The 27743-nt window shown below is 52.4% G+C and overlaps 1 protein-coding gene across 1 annotated transcript; it reads right to left on the reverse strand.

Moving 5' to 3' along the window:
* Positions 1 to 343: 343 nt before the first annotated feature.
* On the reverse strand, positions 344 to 23451 carry NCAN (neurocan; the record flags this gene model as incomplete). Its single annotated transcript, XM_081093353.1, has 14 exons — positions 344 to 2896; positions 3149 to 3331; positions 4293 to 4437; positions 7419 to 7501; positions 8803 to 8961; positions 10521 to 10634; positions 11950 to 12066; positions 16555 to 18000; positions 18179 to 18775; positions 19580 to 19873; positions 20293 to 20420; positions 20515 to 20689; positions 22016 to 22429; positions 23379 to 23451. The coding sequence occupies 14 exons, from the start codon at positions 23449 to 23451 to the stop codon at positions 2751 to 2753; spliced, it is 4074 nt and encodes a 1357-aa protein (XP_080949479.1). The 3' UTR covers positions 344 to 2750.
* Positions 23452 to 27743: the final 4292 nt, after the last annotated feature.

A 27743-nucleotide genomic window follows, 5' to 3' on the forward strand; every position in this document is an offset into this window, starting at 1 on the left:
TCTCCCTCCACTCTCTACCTCTATCACTCTGCTCCAGTCACTATGGTCTCCTTGCTGTTTCTCAAATGACCATGTTCCCTTTTGCAAGAGGATTTTTGCCTTTGTTGTTCCCTCTGCCTGAAACTCCTTTCCTTTCTTCCCCTCATCATCTAATTGATCCAACTTCTATAGATGCCATCTGCCTCCTCTAGGAAGCCTTCCCTGACCACCTCCCAAGTACCATGTCTGTCTTATTCACCACTATCTCCCCAGCACCAAGCACAGTACACAGCTCATAATAGCTTCTCAGTAAGTACCTGGTGAGTGAATGAATGAAGAAAGTGTCAGGAGGCAACAGGCATGTTGAACTGTTAAAAATTTTTATTAAAATGTCCAAGAAGTACATTAATGTCCACAGTGTCAGATACCACAGACCCACAGAACACTGCAGCTCACAGCAAAACCAGTGGAACCCAAAGCTGTTCACACGCGCACACACATGCCACACATGTGGCCCACACAAACCCCAAAGGGAAAGACCAAAAGACAAACCACCCACTTTAAAAATTACCATAGTCCCCTCCCTCCATGGAGCTGGGGTGGGGGCAGGGCAAGGGGCTGAGGGGGCCAAGGCAGGGATCATAAACGAAGACACTCCCCAAAGGGTTGCATCTCCAGGCCCCCAACAAAGGAAAATTCTTTTGTGACATGGATGACTGAAGATGTGTTAATTATTATTCTATTTTTTTTTAAACCAAGAATTATCACAGCAAGAAGGCAAACCTATTTCCCTGGGCTTTCTCAGTGATAACCATATGGCGGGGCAGTGGATAATGTCTATAGCAGGGAAGACTGAAGACCATGGTCAAGGATGAGGGCTTAGTTTGCACTTCTCAATCTTTTTCTAAATCTGCCTGTGTGTGTGAGAGGGAGCACAATTATGTCTCAATTCCTTCCTCAACGCAGAGAGCAGTGTTTGGAGTCAGACAGAGGCAGAGCCAAATCCTTACTTCTGTCTTGACTGTGACTTGAAGCCAGTGCCTTTCTCTTATCTGAGCCTGATGGTTCCTACGTCAATAGGCTGTTCAGAAGATTCTAGGAAATAGTCAGTTATTAGCATGGTACCTACTCCAAAGTTGTCAGCTATAATTATTACTTCCCAGGAGGGATATAGGCTCAGTCAACACATTCTTTTCTCTACCGAACCCTTCGATGGACCATATATTTGCTTATTTTTCTTTCCTGGAGAGTCAGTCTCCACTGTGGTTTTAATATGAATCCACAGATTTTTACCAGACCGAAGGGGCTTAGAGTCGACAAAACATGGAGGAAAAGCTGTGGATCTTTCCTCCTGGAGATCAGGGAGCTGGTCTCGGCCTTCAGCTTGGAAAGTCCTTTCATAGGTTGCAGATTTGCGGGAGGAAGGCCAGCTGTGTTCTTTCCCACTTAAAAAAGATTAAAAAAAACCAACTATGGCTTAGCCGGTTTGGCTCAGTGGATAGAGCATTGGCCTACGGACTGAAGGGTGCCGGGCTCGATTCTGGTCAAGGGCACATGCCCGGTTGCAGCTCAATTCCTAGAAGGGGGCATGCAGAAGGCAGCCAATTAATGATTCTCTCTCATCATTGATGTTTCTATCTCTCTCCTCCCTTCCTCTCTGAAATCAATAAAAGTGTTATAAAAAAAAAAAACTAAAAAAAAAAAAACTATGAGAGAAAAATGTGTGTGTTTCAGTTTTGACACTATATCCCTCTACAACATGGCTGCAGGGAGATGTCACTACTTCAGTCTGTAAGCATTTCTAGTCGTCCAGGCAATGATTGGAGACAGGGCTGGGGTGGCGATAGGAGTGGGACCCAGGGCAGTGCACTAGCAATGTCTGCTTGAGGGATGGGTACGGGCACTGATCTAGAAAACTGGGCACCTCCTTGGTCCAGGAAGGAGGTTCTTCGTCTCCCTGAGAGATGGAGGGGGAAGAAATCTGGGCTTGTCAAGCCCTAAATATCCTCGTGTGTGTGTGTGTGTGTGTGTGTGTGTGTGTGTGTGTGTCACCACACATGCAGAACCACCAAACCTCAGCTCTGGGACAAGACCTGGGAGAATAAGCAATACCTTCCCGTCATTGCCCACATATTGCCCTGACTATTCTGACCCCTAACTCTGAGGGCATGGAAGGAAGCTGTTCTAAAAACATCCCCAACATTCAGTACATAGGAGTTCAAGACTGTTTACCCACCAAGACCAAAGGCTGAACTTGGGTTCAAGTCCAAGGTCATGGAAGAGCAGTTGTCAAGTTCAAGTGGTGTGCTTCCACGTAGTTTTTGATTCCCAACGCAGTCACTAAAGGCTTCAGGCTGCATTTAGGACATCCGACAATTTACAAAGCCTGGATCTGGCAGGAAAAGCAATTCCTTAGCGCAGATCCAAACAGACACTCTTGCACCCTCATCAAAGCCTTATCTCCACAACTGCCAATGAGCCTTGCCAACAAGTGCAGCAAAGAGTCATCTTTGCCAATTGTGCTTCCTTCCACTGAGATTCTCCCAGAGTCCAGCCTGACTAGAACTGGATTTTCAGACGCATGGCCACGCCTGCCAAGAGGACCTGTGTATGTAAGAAAGAGGAGAGAGGAGCTTTTTACAAAAGGTTGGGGAGGGGGCTTGGGGCTCAGGGGCTTCCGGGCCCTCTGGTTTCTCTCTAGGCTCTATCTTCCCAGGCGAAGGCCCAGAGGAGGCGTGAGAAGGGGGTTGTGCTTTCGTTTGCCTGGTTCTTCAGCAGAAATTCCCCTCCTCCTTCTCCCAGTCCTCTGCCGGATGCTTCTTGTGTTTCCTGCGTTCCTTGTGTGATTTGTGGTGGTGGCGCTGGTGGTGATGTTGGTGGTGGTGATGGTGTCGCCGCATCCGATGGGACCTTCTGGCTGCAGGGAAATGAAGGAAGACAGGGAAGTAGCAAAAGGTGGTGAGAAGCAGCGGCCTGATGTAGCGGCCCTCCTCAGGGGGAAGGGAAATGGAGGAGACACCAGGCAAGCTGATCTTTATCTGCAAGGCTGTGTTATCAGGCAGACATTTACTCAGATCAATGCATATAGTCATCAGATGTTTCAATTGGAGACTACAGACAACTGGAAACGTGGTGGGTGTCGGGGGTGGGGGGCGGGGGAGCCACCTACGTTTGGTGCAGACGATTTGGGGCCAGTCCCACTTGCCATTACTCTGGCACCGGATTATGGACACGTGGTGCTGGGTAAATCCTTCGTCGCACCGGTAGCGTACAGTGGCATGGACATTATACTTGGCCTTGCGGGCCCCGATGGGCGAAGCGTTCTCCACTGCTGGAGGGGGACCACACAGCACTGGGGATGGAGGAACCTCCAGTTAGGAGAGTGGCCATAGTGGGATGAATGGTTTCCTCTCTTGTTAGGAATGACACACCTATGCAGGTCCTGCCCTTTGCCCAGCTGTGACCTCCCAGGGCGAGAAGTGATTGTGTCTGTCTCTTCCACCCAGACCTGGAGCCCCTTCCAGGCAGGAACCTCCTGGACACATCCCACCCCCTAATTCTTATGCATGATAGGGACGAAGGAGATGGGAGGTAAGAATAATTTGAGCAAATACAAGGAAGTAAGGATACGATAATTGGCAAAGAAATGGAAGCAAGAATGAACAAAAGTATAAGAGAAAGGTGGTCACAAGAATGCATGTAAATGTTTCCTTAATATGTAAAGAACGCTTGCAAATCAGTAAGACCAACAGGCCAATAGAAAATTAGGCAAAGGAGATGACCTGGCAGGCCACAGGCAAATAAATACAGATAAATAGCCTATCAACATATGAACAGCTAGTCATTCTCAACCTTGAAGATGTGCGAACTACAATAACATTGAGATACGATTTTTTTCATCGCTTATCAACGGTTCTCAACCTGTGGGTTGCGACCACTTTGGGGGTCCAATGACCCTTTCACAAGGGTCGCCTAAGACCATCGGAAAACACATATATAATTACATATTGTTTTTGTGATTAACCACTATGCTTTAATTATGTTCAATTTGTAACAATGAAATTGGGGGTCACCACAACATGAGGAACTGTATTAAAGGGTCGCGGCATTAGGAAGGTTGAGAACCACTGACTTAGATGAACAAAAAATAGAAAGTTTGAGAATGCATCAAGTTGTCAAGGATGGGGAAAGTGAGCCCTCTCATACAGTGCTGGAGATTGAAAACTGGCTGACTCTTACATTTACACACTTAAAAAACTCATGGACGCATGAATGTGAGCCACAGGAGGAAAAGGGGGCAGGGGGCAGCGTACCTGTGCCCTTCTTACAGACATAGGGGAGGTTGTAGTTGCAGGGGACGTCGTTCCAGCGCCCACTTTCATGTGCCACCATCACCACACAATCCTCCCCGCCCGCGAAGAAATTGTCTGGCTGGTTCTCTCTCCAGTTCTCATATTGCTGCAGAAACGTGGAGCAGGAAGGGGGTGCTCAGGGAACCAGCATCTTGCCTCAGACTCTGGCACTGTCCACTGTGGGGCTCCCCTGGGCAGACCACTCAAACCCTTAGGGACTCAGTCTTTCTATCTGTAGAATGGGAACTGCCTGCCTGCCCTGCGGGTGACTGCCAGTGCGACCTGAGTCACCCCTCCTCTGGCTGGGAGGCTGCTGTGCCCCTGCCCCCTGTCTTGCTCCCTAATAGTCTGTTTCCAATATGGGTCACTCACTGTTAGATAAACGGTTGAACAAAAGGTGACCTCAGCCTGGAAGTCCATGATGGCTTCCCTGAGGAGGCAACAGAGAGCTGAAGACTCAGGGAAAAGAATGATGCAGGCAGAGAACAAGCAGAGGAAACAGCTAGTGCCACGGCCCAGAGGCAGGACTAAGCTTGTCCTGTTTGAGGAATGGGATAGAGGCCAGGGGGGTTGAAGGTCTTGATGGAGTTTGGGTGTGGTCAGAGCGTGGGCAGGGCCAGTTCTTGGGGTAGAGGAGAAGAGGTGGATTCTTTTTCAATTATGGTGAAATACACATAACAAAATTTACCATTTTAATACTTTTTTTGGGGTTAATCCTCACTTGAGGATATTTCTTTGTATGTTTTTATTGACTTCAGAGCGAGGAAGGGAGAGAGAGAGAAAAATAAAATAATGATGAGAGAGAATCATTGATCGGCTATCTCCTGCACGCCCCCTACTGGGGATTGAGCCGGCAACCAGGGCATGTGCCCTGACCGGGAATCGAACTGTGACCTCCTGGTTTGTGGGCCAACGTCAACCAGTGAGCCACATTGGCTAGGCTCAAGGATATTTTTTCATTGATTTTTTAGACAGAGTGGAAGGGAGCAGTGAGGGGGAGGAGAGAGAAAGAAAGAAACCTGGATGTGAGAGAGACACATCCATTGGTTGCCAGGAATTGAACGTGTAACCCAGGTACGTGCCTTTGACCCTTAGGTGTGCAGACGGACACTCTAACCACTGAACACACCAGCCAGGACTCATTTTAATAATTTTTAAGTGTTCAGTTCATTGCCATTAATTAGGATCCACAAAGTTGTACAACCATCACCACTGTCTGTTGCCAGAACTTTTTCATCACACCAAAGAGAAACTCCCCATCTCCCCTCCCCCCGCCCCTGGCAACCACAAATCCACTTCCTGTCTATATGTATTTGCCTGTTCTGGATATTTCATATAAATGGAATCATACAATATATGTCCTTTTAGGTCTGGCTTCTTTCTTTGATCACCCTTTTTTCTTTTTCATTCATTTTGAGAGAGAAAGAGAAACAGAGAGAGAGAGAGAGAGAGAGAGAGAGAGAGAGAGAGAGAGAGAGAAATAGAGAGAGAGAGAGAGAGAGAAACATTGATTTGTTGTTCCACTTATCTGTGCATTCATTGGTTGCTTCTTGTATGTGCCCTGACTGGGGATTGAACCTGAAATCTTGGTGTATCGGAACGACACTCTAATCAACTGAGCCACCTGGCCACGTCTGGCTTCTCTCACTGAGCATCATGTTTTCAAATCTTTTCCACATTATCGTGTGTGTCAGTGCTTCACTCCTTTTTTCATTGTATTTGTTTGCCTGGACCACATTTTGTGTGTGTATTCATCTGATCATGGACATTTGGGTTGCCCCTTTTGGCAATTATGACTAGTGCCGCTGTGAACAGGTGTGTACCAATATCTGAGTCCCTGCTTTCACTTCTTTTGGGCACATACCTAGGAGTGGAATTGCTGGGTCGTGTGTGAATTCTATGTTTAACTTTTTGAGGACCTGCCAGACTGTTTCGCATGAGGAGGTGGGTCTTTATCTTAAGAACCATGGAGGAGTCTGACAGGGCTTGAAGCAGGGAGAATCTTGATCTGATGTATGGTTTTTATTTTATTTTTTAAATATATTTTTATTGATTTCAGAGAGGAAGGGAGGAGAGAGATAGAAACATCAATGATGAGAGAATCATTGATCGGCTGCCTCCTGCATGCTCCCCACTGGGGATCGAGCCCATAACCCGGGCATGTGCCCTTGACTGGAATCGAACCTGGGACCCTTCAGTCCGCAGGCCAACACTCTATCCACTGAGCCAAACCAGCCAGGGCTGATGTATAGTTTTTAAAAGGTCCCATGGTCAAGGTTTCCCTCAGGGTGTTGAAAATATTCTGGAACCAGATAGAGATGGTGGTTGCACAATGTTGTGAATATACTAAATGCCACTGAAGTATACACTTGAAAATGATTAATTTTATTATGTGAATTTTACCTCAATTTTTTAAAAATTGAGATAGAGCCCTGACCAGTTTGGCTCAGTGAGTGGATAGAGCATCGGCCTGCAGACTCAAGGGTCCCAGGTTCGATTCCGGTCAAGGGCATGTGCCTTGGTTGCGGGCGCATCCCCAGTGGGGGGTGTGCAGGAGGCAGCTGGTCGATGTTTCTCTCTCATCAATGTTTCTAACTCTTTATTCCTCTCCTTCCTCTCTGTAAAATATCAATAAAATATATTTTAAAAAAATTGAGGTAGAGGGGCACCCCTGGTCACCAGGTAGAGGGGCAGGGGTGTAGGTAGCAAGTGTGTGTGTGGGGGGGGAGGGGGGGCTGCTGCAGGGGTCCCCGTGGAGACCGAGCAGGCAGGGGCATGTAGGGAAATGGGAGTTCCTCAGAGCCTATGGCTGGAGGAGGACCAGGCGATGTGAGTAACGGAGTTGTCCCCCGTCCTGGGTTCCCAGCTTCAGTCCCTAGGTAGATGGGCCCTCTACCTGGCTGGGAAGTCGGGTGCTTTCGGGCTTCACTAAAGCTCACTTGCCGCTTCAGACCTCTGACGGCTCATTTGCATAAGAGGGTGAAGTGAAGCCAGAGCAAAGGGCATGGGGCTCACCCATACTCCGCTGTTGTAGGTGGGCCCCCAGTCAGCAGCCTGGTAGCAGAGACCCAGGCTCCCGCCACTCACCAGCCCTGTGTTGTCCGTCCACTGGAAATCCCTCTCCACGATCCTGTCATTCAGGCCAATCCACGTGTTCTCACGCCCAAAGCCTGCGGGTTGGGGGGTTTTCAGGACTGGGTGCCTGCCTCTCCCCAATGCCTAGGCTGCCAGCTGGGGGTGGAGGGGAGCACCCAGCCCTTCCTTTGCCTGGAGGTGGCCTGGAGGGGAAAGGGAATGGAGGTGGAAGGATGGAGGTGGGGCAGGAGCCAAAGGCCAGAGGCGGCGGGAGGACCCAGACTCTCCCTCAGCCTGGGCACAGGCTGGAGGCCAGGTCCCCCATTTCCCAGCAGCCTGGGGCTCTGGCTGCTCTCTACCCTGGGGGTGGGGATGGGGCACAGAAAACACTTATTTGGCACTTGCTTTGCCACAAATATGTGGCTTAAACAAATGGCCAGAGTAAGGCATTAACAAAGACCGTCGTATCTTCGCAGAAATGACAGTAAGGGACAGGAAAGTCCACGGTGGCTCTAGACAGGACAGCGGTGAGACCCAGTGGACCAGGTAGTCACTGAGGACAGAGGAAGGAGAGGAGGATATTTGATTGACGTGAGGAAGAAGAAACGAGTGACCCAGGGAATGAACAAATGAAAGGATTAGGAGATGGGGGTGGGGAGTGTGGCCACGCCCAGGGCTGGGCCCCTCCAGGAGTCACAGATGCTGTGACTGGTCAGATGCTTCGGAGCAGGGGCCTCTGGAAACTGCAACTGCCCAGCGAGATGGAGAACAGTGTCCTGAGATATTTCTGAGGACAGTTCCCACCCATGTATGTTTCCCCAATGAAGTCTTTTAAAAGCAGAAAAAAAAAAGAAGAAGAAGAAAGAATTAGTGGATGGGATAGGGGAAATGTGAATACATGGATGGATGCACAGACGGTAGAAAGGATAATGAATGAATCAATAAATGCCGGATTTAATTAATGTGACACTCTTCCTAGGTCTCTGCACAGCTCCTGGCTCGTTTTATCCCACACATCACAGATGCTTCCCGTCGCCCTCTACCCCCTGGCCATTTAATTTGTCATCAGCATACTTAGGACCAGCTAAATTATAGTACAGACGTCGTTAATTAGATATTTACTCCCCCACAAGAATGTTATTCCCCGAGGACGGGACAATGTGCATCTTGCTCGCTGCTGTGTCCCAGAGCAAGTGCTTGGTAAATACATGATGAATGAATGAATGAATACAGGGAATGTATGAATTAACAAATGAATAAACAGACGTGGGAATTATTAAGTGGTCATGGCTTGCACTAATGAACACAGTTTCAGGAAGGTGGTGTCTTCAGGATCCTGGGGACTTCCCTGGCAAAAAGGACCGCAGGGCCACCCTGACCACCCCAGAGTCCCTACTGTTAATGAAGTTGTGTTCCTCAGGTGAGTGGATGCTGGTCAGGTGGCCAGCTCGGCGGCGACAGTCCCTCTCGGCATCCTCCCACGCCCGCCGATGGGCAAAGTACCGGTAGCAGTGGCCCTGGAACTTGTGCCAGCCGCGGTCACAGCCCTCCGTGTCTGGGAAGCAGGAAGGGAGTGTGAGGGGCGCTGTCCTTGGCCTGAGAAGTCCGCCCTGCTGGCTTGAACACAGCCAGTCTACCAGAGAGAGGGCCTATCCAAGGTCATTGTGGGGCTAGGTCACCCCTTTCTCTGGGCCAATCCCCACCCCCGGAGGCTCTCTCTCCCCCTTTCAGCTCCCCCTCCCATATTCACTTCTTTTCTTTGTTTCTGGAAGCGATTCAACTGGAAGATCTTTACACCCATCCCCTCTCCTCCCACCTCTGATGTCTCCTCTGAACTGCAGGACTGAGGGTGTGGACCTGGGAACTCGGGAAATGATCTCAGAAAGGCCTAAAATTTCCCTCCTGGCAAAGGGCTCAATTAGCCATTTCTCCCAAAGAGATAGACAAATCACCAAGAAGCACATGAAAAGATCATTAGTCATTAGGAAATGCAAATCAAAACCACAATGAGACACCACTTCACACCCACTAGGATGGCTACTAGTATAATTTTCAAACGGGAAAATAACAAGTGCTGGTGAGGATGTGGAGACGCTGGAACCCTGTACACTGCCGGTGGGAATGTAAAATGGGCAGCCACTGTTGAAAACAGTCTCATGGTTCCTCAAACAGGTAAACATAGAATTACCATGTGACCCAGTCATTCCACTTCTAGTATAAACCAAAAAGAGTGGGGTGGGGGGGGGGGTGGTGGTGGTGGTGGAAGAATAGAAAACAGGTGTTCTGCCCTGGCTGGTGGCTCAGTTGGCTGGGCATTGCCCCATGCACCAAAAGGTTGCCGGTTTGATTCTGGTCAGGGCACATGCCCAGGTTGTGGGTTGCAGGCTTGATCTTTAGTAGGGGGCATGCAGGAGGCAGCCAATTGATGTTTTGCTCTCACATTAATGTTTCTCTCTCTCTCCCCTACCCCCCTCTCTCTCAAATCAGCAAAAATATTTTTAAAAAGAAAACGTATTCTAACAAAAACCTGTACATGAATGTTCATAGCAGTACTATTTCTATTAGCTTCCAGGGGAAAGCAACCCAAATTACCACCACTTGATGAATTGATCAGCAAAACGGTCTATCCATACCATGAATGTTTTTCAGCCACAAAAAAGAATTTAGCACTGACATATGCTACATGTGGGTTAACCTCAAAAACATGATACTGAGGAGAAGAAGCCGGACACATAATGTGTGATTCCATTTATATGAAATGTCCAGAACAGGCAAATCCACAAAGACAAACAGATTAGTGGTTGCCAGGGTTGGGTAGATGGGGAGTGAAGAGGGACTAGTAATGGGGCAGGGTCTCTTTTTAAACTGAGGGAAATATGTTGGAACTTGCTAGAGGTGGTGGCTGTAAAACGTTGCAAATGTACTGAATTCCTTTTGAAGTGTTCACTCTAAAAGGGTTAATTCTATGTTAAGTGGATGTTATCTAAAAACAGAACAAAACAGTTTGCCTCCAACAGTTTGCCTATTGGACTCACAGTCATGGAACCAGAGCTGGAGGCCTGTGGCCCGACACCCGCCTCCCCTCCTGTTTCTGGGGTCTCAGCAGAGACTCACCTTTCTCACAGAGGCTGCCCCCATAGCTTGGGAGGCAAAGGCAGATGAAGGCGTTGACCTCATCGATGCAGGTACCTCCATTCTCACAGGGACTGGACACACAGTCGTCGATGTCTGGAGGGGAGAAGGAGGGGCTGAGTCAGAGGTCAGCCTCCCCACAGGCAACCCTTGGCTCCCAGGCCCCACAGGAAACCAGGCAGAAGATGGGGCCATGATCCTGCCAGCCATCCTGGACCTAAGTGCATCCATCCTGGTCTGCACAAATGGCTCCTCGCCTCTGGAGGTCGAGAGGGTGGAGCCTCGCATAACTTAGCATTAATGAGAGCAGATGTCACTGAGTTGGCTGGGGCCAGGGTGTGCAGAGCATTCCACCTGACTCCAGAACAATGAAGGTTATACTCTTGCCAACAGACCCAGAGAATGTCGAAGCTCCAGGGTTTTTTTGGAATGTGGAACCTAGGGAAACTGGGTTCCAGAGCATTTGCAAGGAACAGGGAGTCAGAAAACTGTAGAGACAGCTATCCAGTTGAACTCCCTCTTCTACCACCCCTGTGCAGACAGGGCTTGAGGCATGTACCACGTCCACTCTCTGAGACCCAGTTGTTGTTGTTTTTGCAGGGTTAATAATAATGGCACCTCCTCAAAGGTGGCTATGAGTGGAGAGTCAATGGAAGAGCTCAAGTTTATATCATTGCCCAGCCAGCGTGGCTCAGTGGTTGAGTGTCGATCTATGAACCAGGAGGTCACGGTTCTATTCCCGGTCAGGGTACATGCCCGGGTTTCGGGCCCGATCCCCAGTGGGGGTGCATGCAGGAGGCAGCAGATCAATGACTCTCTTTCATCATTGATGTTTCTATCTCTTATTCCCTCTCCCTTCCTCTCTTAAATCAATAAAAACATATTTACAATAAAAATTTAATATCATTTATATTTATTGTTATATTTCTATTACTGATATAGTTGTGAAGGTTGTGAAATTGATGAGATGATGAACAGAGCTCAAGAAATTGTATTATTTATATTTATTGTTCTAATTTCATAATTTGTATTATTTCTTATGTTGGGGTTTAGGGCTAGTATCCAACTGTTCTGCTGGTGGTACCTACACCCCTGCCCACCCAGGAAAGGGTAGGATTCCTGGAGCCCTTGGAAGGAAGGAGCCTGAACCTTACCATCCCTTTGCCCTCCTTTACCCCTGCTTGGTAGTAATGGGAGGCAGCACAACAGAACCTCAGCCCCCAGGATGAGAGCTCATTGGCTGGTGCTGGGGCGGATTTCCTGGATCCAAGGAGTGGGGAGGGAAGGAAGCTCTGCAGCCAGCATTTGTGAACCCTGCGTTCTCATGGGGTTGCTGCTGTGGTGAACAAACAAACCCCAGGGCTCTGGAGTCAGACAAGTCCAGCTTCTGATCCCGAGTCTGGGCACTCACCGATCTCACAGTTCTCCCCAGCAAAGCCCTGGTCACAGCTGCAGCCATAGACGGTGCCATTGGCTCTACAGGTGCCCCCATGTAGGCAAGGGTTGTTCTCGCAGGGATCCGAGGGGGCTGCAGGGCAGACAGGCAGTTCAGGGGCAGTCAGAACAGCAGATCTGCCCTCCTAGAATCCTGACCTCAGGCACCCGAGGGCCTCTGGCTCGGTCCCTCTCTGTGGAGTCCCCTCTATGACTTCCCGGTAGGTCATCACCACCTTCCTCTCACGTGCTTCTGTGACAAGTTTACTCCTTCCAGAAATGGCTCCCAAAGCATCTGTGGGCTGCCCTGCCGTGAAAAGTTCTTTCTCTGACTGAACTGGAATGGGCTTCCCAAAGCTTCTCTTAAAAAGTCATGTTCCAGCCCTAGCCAGTTAGGCTCAGTGGATAGAGTGTTGGCCTGCGGACTGAAGGGTCCCAGGTTCGATTCCGGTCAAGGGCACATGCCCAGGTTGTGGGCTCAATCTCCAGTAGAGGCCGTGCAGGTGGCAGCCAATCAATGACTCCCTCTCATCATTGATGCTTCTATCTCTCTCTCCCTCTCCCTTCCTCTCTGAAATCGATATATATATATATATATATATATATATATATATATATATATTTTAAGTCATCTTCTAGAACATGGATTTAAGTGCCCTCCCTGACTTGTCCTTTCCTTCTGGCCATACCCTGCTGGCCATTGTATTTCTCACAGTTTGGAGCACAGAAGTGGACATAAGGTTCCAGATGGTGGGATATGAACAGCACTAGGGAATGAACATCTCCTTCATTTGGGCTCAGCCTCTTGTGATGTAGCTTCAGTCGTGACATTGTGGAGAGTTTATGGATTATAGTGGTCATAACCATGGACTTTGGAGTCGGAGAGTTTAGCTTAATCCCTGGCTCTGCCCCTCACTCGGGGACCCTAGGCAAATTGCTTCTCTGAATTTCAGTTGCCTCATCTACAAAATGGAAATAAAAATAGTTCACCTCTCTCAGTCCTCACCATAAAGCCATATCTGGCTGGCTCTGTGTATATTAGTGTGGGGCCTCTTGAGGGGTCTCAGCATTCACCAGGCACCCAGGGTGCGTTTAGGAATGTGGGTCCCTGTCCCCCTCTCCCATTTCCCCCATCACCTGGGTTTCCCTGGAGGAAGGAGGATCTCCCCTCCCCATCTCAGGGACCCAGATGCCTTGGTGGGTGTTCTCCACTCTAACGACTGGAACCCCCAGCCAACCAACCCCCTTCCCTTGTCAGGGCACCCACCACTTCCACCGCACAGACACTAGAACTGAGGTCCAGAGAAGGGAAGGGCTTGGTTCAGTGCTGCATAGTGAGACAATACAAGAGCCAAAACTGACTTCCTGCGCCCCGGTAGCCCAGTTTAAGGCCCTCTTTCCGGCCCCTATAACCTAGAATTTGTTTCTATTTTGGGCTTGTCTAGAGCCTCACAAGAAACTGAGGTGGCAATAAGCTGTCACCAATTCCTAGGTCTCCTGGCCTCCACTCTCACCCTCAACAGGCTATTCTCCCCAGAGCTGCCAAGGGAGCCTATGTAAACCTGAGTCAAGTCATGTCCCTCCTCTGCCTAGATCCTTCCATGGCTCCCCATTGCCCTCAGGGGACAGGCGAAGCCCTCACTGCTACCCACAGGGCCCTGGGAGATCTGACAAACATCCCCCTGCCCTACCTCTTGCTCTCTCCCTCGCTCACTCTGCTCCAGCCACACCGACCTTGCTGTTCTTACATGCCAGGCAGGGTTCTGTCTCAGGGCCTTTACATAGACGGTTCCCTTTGCCTGGAACACTCTTTCCCCAGATTTCTGCATGGCTCCTCCCTCACCTCCTTCAGGCTTGTTCAAATGTCATCTGCCAGGAGAGGCCTTTCTGATTCCCCTTCCAGAAACCGCTCCCTGGCATCTCCCACCCCTTGTCTGACGTGTCTCTTTGCTCAATCACTATATATATATAATGATTTCAGAGAGGAAGGGAGAGGGAGAGAGAGATAGAAACATCAATGATGAGAGAGAATCATTAATCGGCTGCCTCCTGCACACCCCCCACTGGGGATCGAGCCCACAACCCGGGCATGTGCCCCTGATCAGGATTGAACCTGGGACCCTTCAGTCCACAGGCTGACACTCTATCCACTGAGCCAAACCAGCGGGCTGCCCAATCACTTTCTAACCTCCAATATCATTTAGCTATTCATTAGGATCACTGTTATGTGCTTGTGCCTCCCCCAGAGCGATGATGTTCCACATAGCAGCCAAATATAGCTTTTTAAGTCTAAATTAATTAAAAGCAAATGAAAGTACAAATGTAGTTCCTCAGTCTCACTAGCCGCTTTCAAGGGCTTAGTAGCCATGTGGGGCTGGTTGCTGGTGTATTAGACAGCATAGCTCCAGAGCATTTCCATCATTGGGCAAGTTCTAGAGCACCGCTCTAGAAGGCCAGCTTCCAGAGGACAAGTGACTTGGTCTCAGCCTGGGGCCTGGCACATAGCCGGCACTTAGTAATTGCTTGCTACCTGAATGAAGGTAGCTGCTGGCCTTCCTACAGGGACAGAGGCGGATCCCTGGGGTGGTGGCATCTGCCCCCAGGGGGTGCCAGCGGGGCCTGTGGCTGTGTCTGTCCTGTGTGTGCACATGCACAAGACTGCTAGGCATGGGACTATGTGAGCCCTGCCAGGTGACCCGAGCTGCCGACAGCTGCCCACGGACTGGCGGTGACTCAGTCGCTCACTGGTGCTGCATTTATTTTTGGCTTCATTAGCATTTCTGCAGCAAGCATAGGGTGGCTAGGCACCCAGATCCCCTTCCCCCCACCTTAGCTCTGCCTGCCTCTCTCTAACCCTGCTGCCACTGGCTCCAAGGCAGACCCCAACAGGCTTCCCTTTGCACCGCTCTGCATGGTCTACCTCCCACCTCTCTGACTCCCCTTTTCTAGCTCCTTTGACGTTGAACCTCCTTTCCGCTGCCCATCGCCTACAGCGAGCCTCTTCTCTGCTCCCTCCAGAGCAAGTTCACGCCTCCCCAAACCTCAGGGTTGTGTGTGTGTGTGTGTGTGTGTGTGTGTGTGTGTGTGTGTGTTTTACGCCAATGAAATACATGTTGTACAGCCTAGTGGTTGAGAGAGACCATGTTGTTAGTTGGCCTGATTCAAACCTCATCCTTAACAGTCCCAGCTGCATGAGTCTGCACAAGTCACTAGGCCTCCCTGGGCCTCAGTCTCCCCACGCTAAAGTAAAGGTCATCTAGAACTTGTTCCACAAGGACATTAAAAGGATCAATCAAGATGATTCCAGTAAAGTGCTCAAACAAGCCAAGTGCGTGGGCAGTCACCAATAAGCATCAGCCTTTATCAATTCATGTATCCGTGTCTGCCTGCCTCCTGAGCATCTAAGAAAAGAAAATCTAGCCCAGAGGTGACAGGGTTGGTGACAAAACCCTGTACCTGCTATTCCCATCATGCGCACTTTGCCTTCAAAAAAGAAAGCAAGTGTAAAACCAATTGTGTTAATAAGTGTTTTTGCAACTCAAAAAAAAAAAGTGCCTTTTCATTAGATGCTGGTGTTTTTAAAAGCTCATTTGACCAAAAAAACCCCCCAAAAAACAAAACCAAAAACGCTCAATATGCAGGACATAAGAAAAGGCCTGGGCCGGCCAGCGTGACTCAATGGCTGAGTGTGGACCTAAACCAGGAGACCACAGTTCAACTCCCGGTCAGGTCATATGCCCAAGTTGTGAGCCCTATCCCAAATGGGGGGCATGCAGGAGGCAGCTGATCAATAATTCTCTCTCACCATTGATGTTTCTATCTCTTTCTCCCTCTCCCTTCCTCAATAAAAAAATACATTTCTTTAAAAAAAAAGGGGGGGCCAGAATTTTCAGGAGAGCTTCGGGCAGACCTGGCTCCAGGAGAACAGGGTGGTAGCTTTTTCTAGATTCTGCTGAGCAAAGAGCAGCTGCGGCGTATGCAGACTTGGGTTCCCTCTGAAGTCTGGCCACTGACTAGCTGGTAGTGACATTCCTCCCTGAGTTTCAGTTTGCTATCTATACCACTAGGCTGTACAATACTCCAACCCCTTCCCAGTGCCCACTTTTCCTGTGGCTCAAGGTCCCCCAGAAAATGCACCACTGAATCCCACTATGCCTCCTCCATCCAGCCCCGCCTAGGGTGGGGTATCTGTGTCTAGCTCTGTCTTTCCTAGACTGGGCATCACTGAAGGCCAGCCCCCAGCATTGTATAGCACTGTCTAGCTCTGTGTGGCCATGAACATGAGTTGTTAATTGAACCAAAATCCAACTCCACTCAACACCTCATCATTCCCCCATCACTCACTGTGCCTTAAAGCACATCAACTTGTTCTCCAACCTTTGCCCAGGCTGGTGCCTCTGCCAGAAACATCCTTTCTGTAATTCAATTCACCTGATAAATTCCCACCTACAATGTTATTCCTGCTAGAAACCTTCCCAGGCCCCCGGGAACAACCCCTTTTCCCTACCCTGAGCTCCACTGGCCCCTGGTCCCCAAGCCCTGACCACAGTGGGCTGAATGAGGCCACAAAATTTGAACTCACTCTGCTCTGCGCTCCCATCTGCAGGGGCCCCTGGCAGGGCCGGCTCCTCTCCGCTCGATGCCTCCTCCACACCGGCACTTCCTGCAAGGACCTCCAGCGCAAACTTGTCCAGGACCCGAGGGGCAGGCAGCAGAGTGCTGGGGGCGTCCCATAGCACCGTTGGCTCCCCTGAGGACACTGACACAGGCTCGTCCATGCTGGCCACTGTAGGTGTCCAAGGAGGAAGCGTGGGATCCCCCAGGGGGATGCCCTCATGCGGAGGGGCCAAGGCTTCCAGTGTTCCCTGGGTCACCACCTGGCCCTCTGGCTCTGGGTGGGGTTGGGAGCTGGAGGAGTCTATGGTGGACGTGGCCAGGACCCCACCCTTGTGCCCCTGGTCCAGGGACACGAGGGACGTCTCCGCCTTCATATCCACAGCCACTTGAGGGCTCATGGTGGGGCGTTCAGCTCCTTCAACCACGAGGGATCCAGATTCCCAAATCCTACCAGCATCACTGGGGTCCACTGTGGCTGTATCCGTGGGACCCTCTGTACCTCCTTCATCTGTAGCAGCCCAGGGCTCCAAACTCAGGGAAACTCTGGGGTCCCCCGACGGTGCAGAGGGGGTGTGGGGGCCCAGCTCTTTGATGTGCAGTGAGGGGCTCGTGCCCTGCGCCTCTTGCACAGGGGCCTGTGAGCTGGAAGTGGGACTCTCTGCTGTGTAGAGGACCCCATACTCAGACCCTGAGATTCCTCTCTCTCCCGTGGGCTCAGTTGCCATCTCTGTGAGGGTGAAATCTGCTGCCACATTCCAATCCACAGAAGCCTGTGGGCTGGATCTGGGGTGCTCAGCTTTGTTGAGTCCAGTGGGGCTGGTCCCCCCAATTTCTCCAAAGTCTGCCCTGGGGGCATTAGGACTGGCTCTGGTTTGTGTGTCCGTGGCTACCTGTGAGAGGGCTGTGGGACTTCCTGCTCTGTGGTCACTGAATGTCAGGAACATGGCCTCTTGACCTTGTCCTGTCAGGCCCAAGGAGGGGGGCAAGGAATACATCTCTGGATGGATGGGGTCCTGGGGACCAGCCTGGGTCTCTGAGGCCAGGGAAGGTAGGGCAGAGGGCATGGCCTCACTACCACCCTTAACCCCATTGGTCTGGGTAGGGAGGGGTGTAGGATGTGGTAGGAGCCAGACTTTGGGAGCACGAAGCATGGCCATGACAGGGAGGTCTAGGGAAGTGACCATGGGGGACGCCTCCCAGGGGACACTACTGGGATCTTCTGAGGGACTGGGAGCCAGAGCAGGGGCCTCTGAGGGGGACCAGGGAAGTTTGAGAGTATCAAGCCTCACACTGGGGCCCTTGGCTTCCTCCAACTCGAGGCCAAAGGCCCTGCTGGGGCCTGGGATGCTGGGTGGCACCACTGTTGGGGGCCACAGCCAGGGCTCTGGGGGGCTCCTGCCACCAGGGGAACCTGCAACAATATCAACAATAATAATTATCTCTCAGCGCTCCTTCCAGTGAGTGTTTCCTTGGTTTAGCCTGGGGAGGAGAGGGCTTCTAAGGCCCGGGGACCCAGCAGGGGTTCAGAGCCTCCTCCCCGTCCCCCTGACACCCACTCATGTCCCACCTCCTCCTGGGACCCCACTCACCAGCTCCAGGCACATCCACTTCATTGGACAGCACAGCCCAGGGGCTTTGGCTCCTGTCACTCCCAAAGGAGTCTGTGGCTCCGGTGGCCAGGGGCGGCTCCACATGATTCCCAGCAGCCTCTGGGGTGGGAGGCTGGGCACTGACCTCAAGCCTTCCCTCCAGCCCTTGCTGGGATTCCTGTTGTTGGAAGTGGCGCCCGTTCAACCCTTTAAAGCGATTCCGCCTCTTGGGCTTGAGGTTGGCTGGAGTCGCCTTGCTGTGCGTGCCAGCTGAAGTGCCTTCCTCCAGGCTGCTGGAGAATGGGGCCGTGGTGCTCAGCCACACCTCCTTAGCCTCCAGGGAAGGCCTTGAGGCTAGTGTGGGAACCCCAGGGGCAGGGCTGGGGGTCTCTTGAGACTCCTGCTTCTCTGTCAAGATCACAGGCTCTTCCTCCCCACTTGACAGCAGCGGCTCCTGAAAGTCAGGGGTGACCACTTCCCCTTCCCCCAAGTTGGGCTCCAGTTCTCTGGCTGGAGGCCCTTCTGCCGATAGAATCTCCCCCTCATCCCCAGATGAGGGGGTCTCTGGGTCTCCATGTTGTGGAGTAGGGTAGTGAGCTGTGGTAGAAAGTAGAAGAGGTTGTATTAGGCTCAGGGGCTGGGAAGTTCTTCTTGAAGTCTACCCACATTCTAGCACACTGCCATGTAGACCTGTCTCTCTGTGACCCTCTATCTCTCTGGGTGGTTTCTGGAATACTCCAGAAGGAGAGAGCCTGGTGCAAAGTTATTATCCCCACTGTTCAGGCTTGCACCCAGTGAAGGGTCAAGAGACAGCTTAGCTCATGGGTGAAGCTCAGGGGCAGAAAGCGCCTAATGGGCGTGGCCTTTTTACAAAGGGACGCCGTCCCCTTACGTGGAAGACTTAACTTTTTTTTTTTGGGAGGGGGGGGGTTGCAGCTTGAGGCTGTGGCTCCACCCCAAGTGCAAGGGTCATCCCTGGTCTGGTCCCTGGGAATGTGGCCAGGCCCAGGGGCGTGGCTAGCCGAGGTATCTCTTCTCAAAGGGCGCTTCCGGGCGTGGTTCCAGGTAAGAAACGCTCCATACAGGGACGCGTCTTTCCGGGACCTCAGGACTGTCGCCCACCTCCTAGAGCTTCCAGCCAGAGCTGGGGCCCGTTCTAACGCCCAGCGTGGCTCCAGGGGAAAGCCTGTCTCAGGGGCACGGCCTTCCCCCGGGGTGTGGCTTATCGCGGTGCCGTTTCTCCGCGTCCCTCCCTGCCCCGATTCCGCCTCCACCAGCAAGCAAAGCTCCCGGCGCGTGGCCTTGACTGGGGTGCGAGCCTTTGGGCAAGGCCATCAGTGACGCACCCTCGGGGGCTGGACCTCCAGGGACACCCTGGCCCGGGCGTGGCCCCCCGCGCACCTCGGAAGCAGTAGGCGTCGAAGCGCGCTCCAGGGGCCGGGAAGCCAGTGCGGTTGGCGAAGCGGTAGACGGTGCGCACGCCCGGGGAGGGGCCCCCGCAGCGCCGGCGCGGCGTCTGGATCGGGTAGCGCACGCTGCCGTCGGCCAGCCAGCCCGGGTCGCACTGGTCCAGGCCCTCGTGCCAGGCCAGGTGCAGCTGGCCCACGGAGGCCAGCGCTGCGCCCTGGCGGCGGCACTGGGCACGAGCGCCAGCCAGGGTCAGCCGGCGGGCTGGGCCCACGTAGAAGACTTCGCCTGTGGGAAGGCAGGCGCCGGAAGGGGTGAGCAGAGGTCAGGCGGGCCTAGGGGACCCTACCTGGAGCCCACCCGGGAAGGGGGGCTCGCTCCAAATAAGAGGCCGCTTTAACTCCTTTTTACAAATGTGGCATTTCGGGCTTCAGAGAGAGGGAGGGGCTCGGTAAGGGGTGGTAGGAAGGAGGAGAGGGGCAGAGGTGGGTAGTGAGGGGGAGAGGCTGGGGCCTCAGAGAGGGAAGAGGCGCAGATCGAGGGAAGGGGCACCGAGAAGGAGAGGGGCTCAGGGAGGGGAGAGAGCTCAGGGCAGGGGTGGGCCCACGTCTTGGCTGCAGGTTTAAAGGATGAGGGTTAGGAGGGATGGGGGTTGGGGAAGGTAACGGGCTCAGGGGAGGGAAGGGTCCTGTCAGCCCCAGACTTACCCCCCAGCTCACGGGCAAAGCAATACACATCATAGAGTTCCTGTGGGTCGCGCCTCCCATAGCTCCTCACCCCTGGAAGGCTGCTACGGTCACCATAGCAACCAGGACGGGACTGGGTGATAGGATACCTGACAAGACAAGGATGTGTGCTCCTGGGGCCCCCCAAAACCATCTTTCCCCAGGGGCTAGCTCTCCATTTCCCCACCCTGTGCACCCCCTCACCGAACAGTGCGGTCAGAGAGCCACCCCGCATCACAGTTGTCAAAGCCATCCTCAAAGGCAGCCTGCAGGTGCCGTGGGGCTGCAATGGTGGCTGAGCTGAGACGACAGGCCTCCTGGGCCTGGACAAAGGTCAGTGCATAGCGATCCTGGGCTGCCCGGTAGTGGAACACAACACCTGTGAAGGGACATCCAGAATAGGGGACCGATTTATTCTGAAATCTTTAAGAACAGACCTCCTTCTGCAGAATGCCCTCCCCCTCCCCCCGTTAGTCTGATAATAATAGAACTGCTGCCCTACACTGCCCTTCACTCAGCACCAGACGTGACACTAGGGGCAGTGGTGAGGATGAGACTGATATGCCCCCATTTCACAGATGAGGAAGCTGTTAGCAATGGCCATAAAAGACTAGAATTTGTCAAATATTTACTATGTAAAAAGCATTTATAAGCATTATCTCATTGAAATTAGGCTCAGAGAGTTTCAGTGACATGGCCATGGTCACACAGCCAGTTTGAGGCAGAGCCAGAATTCATATCCTGGAAGATCTGACTCCAACGATAGCATTCTTCATGCCCATGGTTAGGCCCAGGAGGTGACAGGAGGTATGAAGAAGAGTGAGAGAGATCCTGCCATTTTAGGAATTAAGTACATACGTTGATAGGGGAATCACTGGCAGCAATGGAAGATCTAATGTGGTTATTGCCCAGCCTAGACATGGAGGCTTGGAGGGCTTCCTGGAGGAGGTGACATGTAAGTCAGGATGGGAAGCCCATTACTGAACAGACTTTCTGTGACTCAGATTTTGATTTAGGGATGAAAGAAGTGGCTGAGCCAGATACAGGAATGAAACATTTTGCTCCATCTTATTAAACTGGGAGCCCCTAGAGCAGTGATGGCGAACCTGTGACACACGTGTCAGAGGTGACACGCGAACTCATTTTTTTAAAAAATATATTTTATTGATTTTTTACAGAGAGGAAGGGAGAGAGATAGAGAGTTAGAAACATCGATGAGAGAGAAACATTGATCAGCTGCCTCCTGCACATCTCCCACTGGGGATGTGCCCGCAACCCAGATACATGCCCCCGACCGGAATCGAACCTGGGACCTTTCAGTCCGCAGGCCGACGCTCTATCCACTGAGCCAAACCGGTTTCGGCGATCATTTTTTTGGTTGATTTTTCTTTGTTAAATGGCATTTAAGTATATAAAATAAATATCAGAAATATAAGTCTTTGTTTTACTGTGGTTGCAGATATCAAAAAATTCCTATATGTGACACAGCACCAGAGTTAAGTTAGAGTTTTTCAAAATGCTGACACGCCGAGCTCAAAATGTTCACCATCACTGCCCTAGAAGGTGGCAGCTGCATCTCAGTCATGACAGTGTCCCTAGCACCAGGCTGGCATGTGGGAGGTGCCCAATTAATATTTCTTAGGTGATATTCACTGGGTGACCTCCTCCCCTCCCCGCCTTGACCCTTCCCCTGCCCTCAACTGACCGGTCACCTCCAGGGATACCAGGTTCTGCTCATCCTCGATGCCTCTCACCACCTGGCAGCGGTAGAGCCCAGAGTCGCTGGCCCTCAGGGGCCCCAGTAGCAGCGTGCCGTTGGCCCGGTGCTGGGGGTAGGCGGGCAGAGACACACGTCCCTGCCAACCCTTGGCCACTCTAACCACGTTGTTCTTGGCCACCAGGATGGGCAAGTCCTGCCATTGGCCTGATGCAGTGTGCACCTTGGTCCACTTGATCCGAGGGGCTTCTCCAGCTGCACTCGGCCGTGGCCACAGGGTGAAGAAGCAGGGCAGGGCCACCAGCTCCGCCAGTGCAGCTCGCACAGAACCAGACCCCACCTTCTGCATGCGGAGCCCCTTCTCAGCAGCAGCCGTGGCAACAGCAGTGGTGTCCTGTGTGCCTGGGGGGGGGGGGGGGAGAGGCCTAACTCAGAGGCAAGGACCAGCAGAGACTTTCCCTCGCTTTACAGGTAGGGAGACACAGGCCAGAGAGATCTGCACCCCAATCTGTGAGCAGCAGAGGAGGAATGGGGTCAAATCCCTTTGTAATGCTGCCTCCACTCAGAGTCCAGGTCCCTGAAGCCAGTGACTCTGTGTCACTGACTCCCTGTGTGACCTTGGGAAAGTCACTGTGCTTCTCTGAGACACGGTTTCCCCAGAAGTTAAGGGAGAGGTAGCCATTGGGAGAGATATGGTGTAGCAGAGAACCTTCTATGGAACAGGCACTTTATAGATAGCCAGCAGCCCATCTGATTTTCATAACTATCTGCAGAGGTAGCCATATGTCATCATCCTCTTTTTTGGGGGCGGGGGGGGGGGTATGTGAGGAAACTGAGGCTCAAAGACATTGTTGTACTTTCCTATGGCCACAGAGCAATTCAGGAGGCATTTCTAAAGCCTGGGCTTTTGACCACCACTGGGGAGATGCCAGCGAGATGAACACAGACCTTTATTTCTATTGCCCTGTCCATGACAGACATCACTAATCAATGTGCACACTATTCTCATTCCTTCCTCTTTCCTCCCTCCTCCTTCCCCCATTCCCTCCCCCTTCTCTGCTCTTTTTCCTTTCTCCCTCCCTTCCTCCCCCTCCTTTTTTTTTCTCTCTCTCTCTCTAGCTCATCATAGCAAAATGGTGAGAGGCAGGAACCTCCAGCTTTTGCTGGCAATGACTAAAAATAACCTCTCAGGTGTCTTGTTGGCTTTTGACTGTTCAAAGACCTTTTTCATCTATTCTCGTTTTATTCTCCACACTAAGCCAGGGAACCAGCAGGAAAAGACTCTTGAGTTAAAAAGCGCTGCCCCATCTTGTCCAGACCCCAACCTCTCCCACCACACAGGCCAACTCACCCTGTTCCCCATCCACCAAGAGCAGTATCTGGAGCACCAGGAAGCCCGAGGCCCAGAGAGGCATGGCCCCCATCCTGGACCTGGATCAAGAAAGAGGGGGAGGGAGGGGTGAACACAACCCCCCCCCCAGAGAGTTGGCATGGAAAAACTAATCCCCCCTCTACAGGTCTGGAAACTGGGACTCAGACAGGCCAGTGTGTCATTCAAAGTTGCACAGGCAGCAAGCAAGGGCAGAGCCAGAATCCAAACCCAGCACCAGCTGACTTCAGAATCCCAGCAGTGATGTCTCATGGTCAGAAGTATGGATGCTGGGGTGAATCAGAACCTGGAGTTGTCTCTGTGTCTGTTCCTTGCTGTGTGACCTTGAACAAATAATTTAGCTTCTCTGTGTCTCAGTTTCTTCGTACGTCAGATGGGGAAAACATCAGGTACTTGAAAGGAATAGATGAGTCGATACATTTAAAATGCTTAGAACTGTCTGGCATGAAAGAGTAAATTTCAGCTATTATTATTATTATCATCATCATCATTAACCTTAACAGAGGCAAGATCAAAATCCCATTTTTCAAGTTGGCCTCCTCATTTAGACTTGGGGGGAGGGGGATCTCCTAAAGGGCAGCAGCCAGTCCCAGTCTGCCTGGGGTCCCCAGTCCTGGCAACAGGCTGGCCTCCAAGCCAGCCTTTAATATGGGTTTTCTGAAGGACATGATTCTCAGCTTCAATTCCAGGATATGATTGTCACCAAGATTCTATTCTTGGTTTCTGGGATTTTTGAGGTCCTGCCAAGTCTCAGCTGGAGGATGGGCCTTGCCCTTCCCACCCTCCCCTCCCCTCCCCCTCATTTCACACTGCCTGGCAAAGATGCCTCCTAGGTCCACAAAGACTCCAGCATGGGTCCAGCCTTCTACAGGGTGGTGGCCCGTGGGCGTAAAGTGGACCGTTATTGCGTGTGAACTGTAAGCAAGGCCAATTTCAAGCACTGGGACACAGCAGTGGCCTCCCTGACCTCACATTCTTCCAGAGGCTGGAAACCCCGGGAAGGACGCCCCTCTGGACAGGCTCGCCAGGGCTCAGGAGGTGGGGGCAGATGGGGAGTTAGAGCATCACCTACAAACCCAGCCTTGCACCTCTCTCTAATAAAATAATAACCCTGAAAGGGAAGAGTGGGTGGAGTCCAGATGAGGGCTGTGGAGGAGAGCTGGCCCCCTCCAGAAGGCCCTTCCCAGCCACCAGAGGCCTCTGATGGGAGGCTGGACCGGGACCTGTCCGTGGTGCTGAACTCATCAGCGCCCACTTTGTCTTCTTGCGATGAGGCTCAGAGAGGGCGAGCGGTTTGCTTAGGGCTGCACAGCAAGGGAGAGGCCAGGCATTGGGACCTGTGGCTGGGTATTAGAGGGTGGGGCAGGATTCTTGGATACACTTGCCCCAGGAGGGTCTTAGGAGGGGGCTAGTTCTGAGAATTCCCTCTCCCCCCCGCCCCCTCTCTCTCTCTCACACACACACGTTATGGTGAAGAGCTCATACTATATCCAGATGACAGGGCTTCAAGCCCTGCCTTTGTTCTCTACATGTTACATGACCCTACACAGACTGCTTTAATCACTCTGTACCTCAGTTTCCCCAAAATGGGGAAATGTAAAATGGGGATTATGCAGCATGGACTTCAGGTAGTTACTGTGAGGATAGGATGAGTTAAGACATGTGAATTCCTAGAAATGGTGAATTAAAAAACAGTTGTTTTGTGCACAAAGTCTCATGTACATACTCAAATATACAGAGGTGGTCCAACATGGTGACAGACACAGTTTCAGGTGCACTTCCCCCAAAACACATGACCTCCCACACACACTCAGTTACCTCTACTTGCACCCTCACACACCCACACCATTTCTCTCAAAATATCTCTCCCAGGGCCTTCAGAGGTGAGCATTTACAAAACTGTCTGGGGCTTGTCACCTCATCAATAATACATGAACCTCATGCATATGCAAGTAGGGGTGTGCAGGGGGGGGTGGCAGGAGGAAGAGGGGTGTGTGTGTATGTGTGTCCATCCCTTCTCACAACCACCTTCTGTCTCAGTAGACACTGAGTGAGGGTGAGTTTGCCAGTGGGCATTTGTGTGTGTTTGTGCCTGGGTGTGCTGTGTCCAGGTGAGGATATCCATGAGGTTTGCCCTGTAGTATGTGGACTTGTGCGCAGGTCCCTAGCAGCTCTGTGCATTGGGTGGAGCAGAGAGGACACCCTGTGGTCTCTGGATGTGTGGGTCTGAGTGCCCCTTGGCAGGGAGTCAGGGAGTATATGAGTACATAGGTGTGATCATGGAATGCCTCAGAGGAGAAAAGAAACCAGCTCAATAAATCATCCCAGGCTGCCCCTTCCGGACCGAACTCCCTGCCAGTGTCTCCCCTTTCCAATTCTGCACACAGACCACATCTCGAACCCCCACACCCCGGTCCACACTGTCAATCACATGGAGAGGAACGTTGTTGTACACACAGGACACAAACACAGCCATACACCCCAGACTCAGAGCCCAGGAGAGAGAGAGAGAGAGACACACACACACACACACACACACACACACACACACACAGATTCACAATGACATTAACAAAGAGAGACAATATGGGCACTGACAAGGCAGGCAGACGTCTTCTGCACAAAGACACACACCCACATTCTCAGGCTCCCCACATAAACCCCTTGTTGAGGCCACATCGTTAGACACAGCTCCACACACACACACACACACACACACACACACACACACACACACACGGCAATGCCAGCCCCTGGCCCAGCCCAGGTTGGATAACGGTGGCTTTGGTGACTGATGGGCACACATCATTTTGCCACCTGGTGTTGTGGCCCCTGGCACGAGTTTCCAGACAAAGACAATCTGTCACATTAGACTCACAGAGGATCCCAGACCCCCCCCCCCCCGCCCCCGCTGGGTACATACCCTCTCTTAGCAGGGGGTAGACACACACAAAGCCCCCACCTCCTAGGGGGTCATCTTACATGTGGGAGTGCCCAGAAGTAAGAGAGGCTGCTGGGTTCTGGGGTCCCATGGTCTGCCCACCCTTCTTCCCTGCCCTTCCCCCAAGTCCCCCGCTGGGGCCCAGCGCCAACCCTCTCCTCAGCCTGGCTGTCTCCCATTAATGCTATTGAAAGGAACAAAGCCCTGTGCACAGGGATGGGGGTTGCTGCTGCCCAGGCTGGGGCTGGGGTCCCAGCCCCCTACTTCCTAGCACTTGTGCCTCCAAACCCAACGAGGACTTCCACATGCAACCATATGGACAGATGGAACTGAAGGGTGAGGCAAGGGTCCGTGTCTGGCTGCGAGGACACCGTCAGATATGGAGGTGCTTGTGTCAGCCCCTCATGGAACTGGTGCCCCTCACCGGTCCTGGGGATCCGTAACTTGTACTTTCGGGGGCTCTGATCCAGTATTCACCTGGGAAACCCAATTTGCTCCCTGGGAGAGGGACAGCACCCCAACTCCAGGTCTGAGGGAACAACAGGGACCACCTTGGGATGGGGCCCCCAGAGCATTCTCCCTGAGTCAGAATGTGTTGCTAGGACATGGGCCAAAAGGACAGGACACTGCGGGGCACCCCTTCCCCTTGGTCTCAGTGCAGACCCTGCCATCAGGCTAAGACTGATATGGGGCCCCTTCCCGCTGCGGTCCAGCCTGGCACCCTTCATTCATCTGCAAATTGGGAATCCCCACTTAAAATCCTGGGGTGGCTCAGCTCAGACACTGGGGTGCTCTGTCTCAGAGTCCCCACACAGCCTCTCGGTGTCCCCCCTCTTCTCTCTAGACTCGGTGTCCCTCCTCTGGCCTTGGTTCCCAGTGCCCCCTCCCCAATTCTGAGACCCACCCCTAACCAGGCTCCTTCCCCACCAAGGGATCAGTTCCGTATTCCCTAGACAGCCTTACCCCCAAATCCCAGCTCCTCTAACATTCCCAAGCCCCCTCCCAGTTTGGGTTTCCTCCCCAGCCCAGGGTTCCCTTTCTCCCTTCCCCGGAGCCCCCTCCCCATTCTGGGGGCGTCTCTCCGATCCCAGGCCCCCTCCCCAATCCCGAGGACCTCTCCCCCAGCCTAGCCCATTCCCTGCGACGGACCCCCACCTGGCTCCTAGCTCGGATGCATCCCGGGGCGGTCGCCCGCCCGGCACAAAGGACGCTCAGCTTGGCTCAGACGCGCCAGGTCCAGCCCCTGCGCCCTGCGCTCCGCTCACCCCAGCACAGCCTCAGCGCTTATAAAGGGGCCGCGGGGCTGTTCTGCGCATGCGCCCCTGCCAGCCCGAGGCCTCCGGCTGCGAGAGGGAGGAGCCCCCTCAGACTAAAACTCCCTCCCC

Source organism: Myotis nattereri, assembly GCF_964212035.1.
Source record: "Myotis nattereri genome assembly, chromosome: 5".
In the NCBI taxonomy this organism is placed as follows: Eukaryota; Metazoa; Chordata; class Mammalia; order Chiroptera; family Vespertilionidae; genus Myotis; species Myotis nattereri.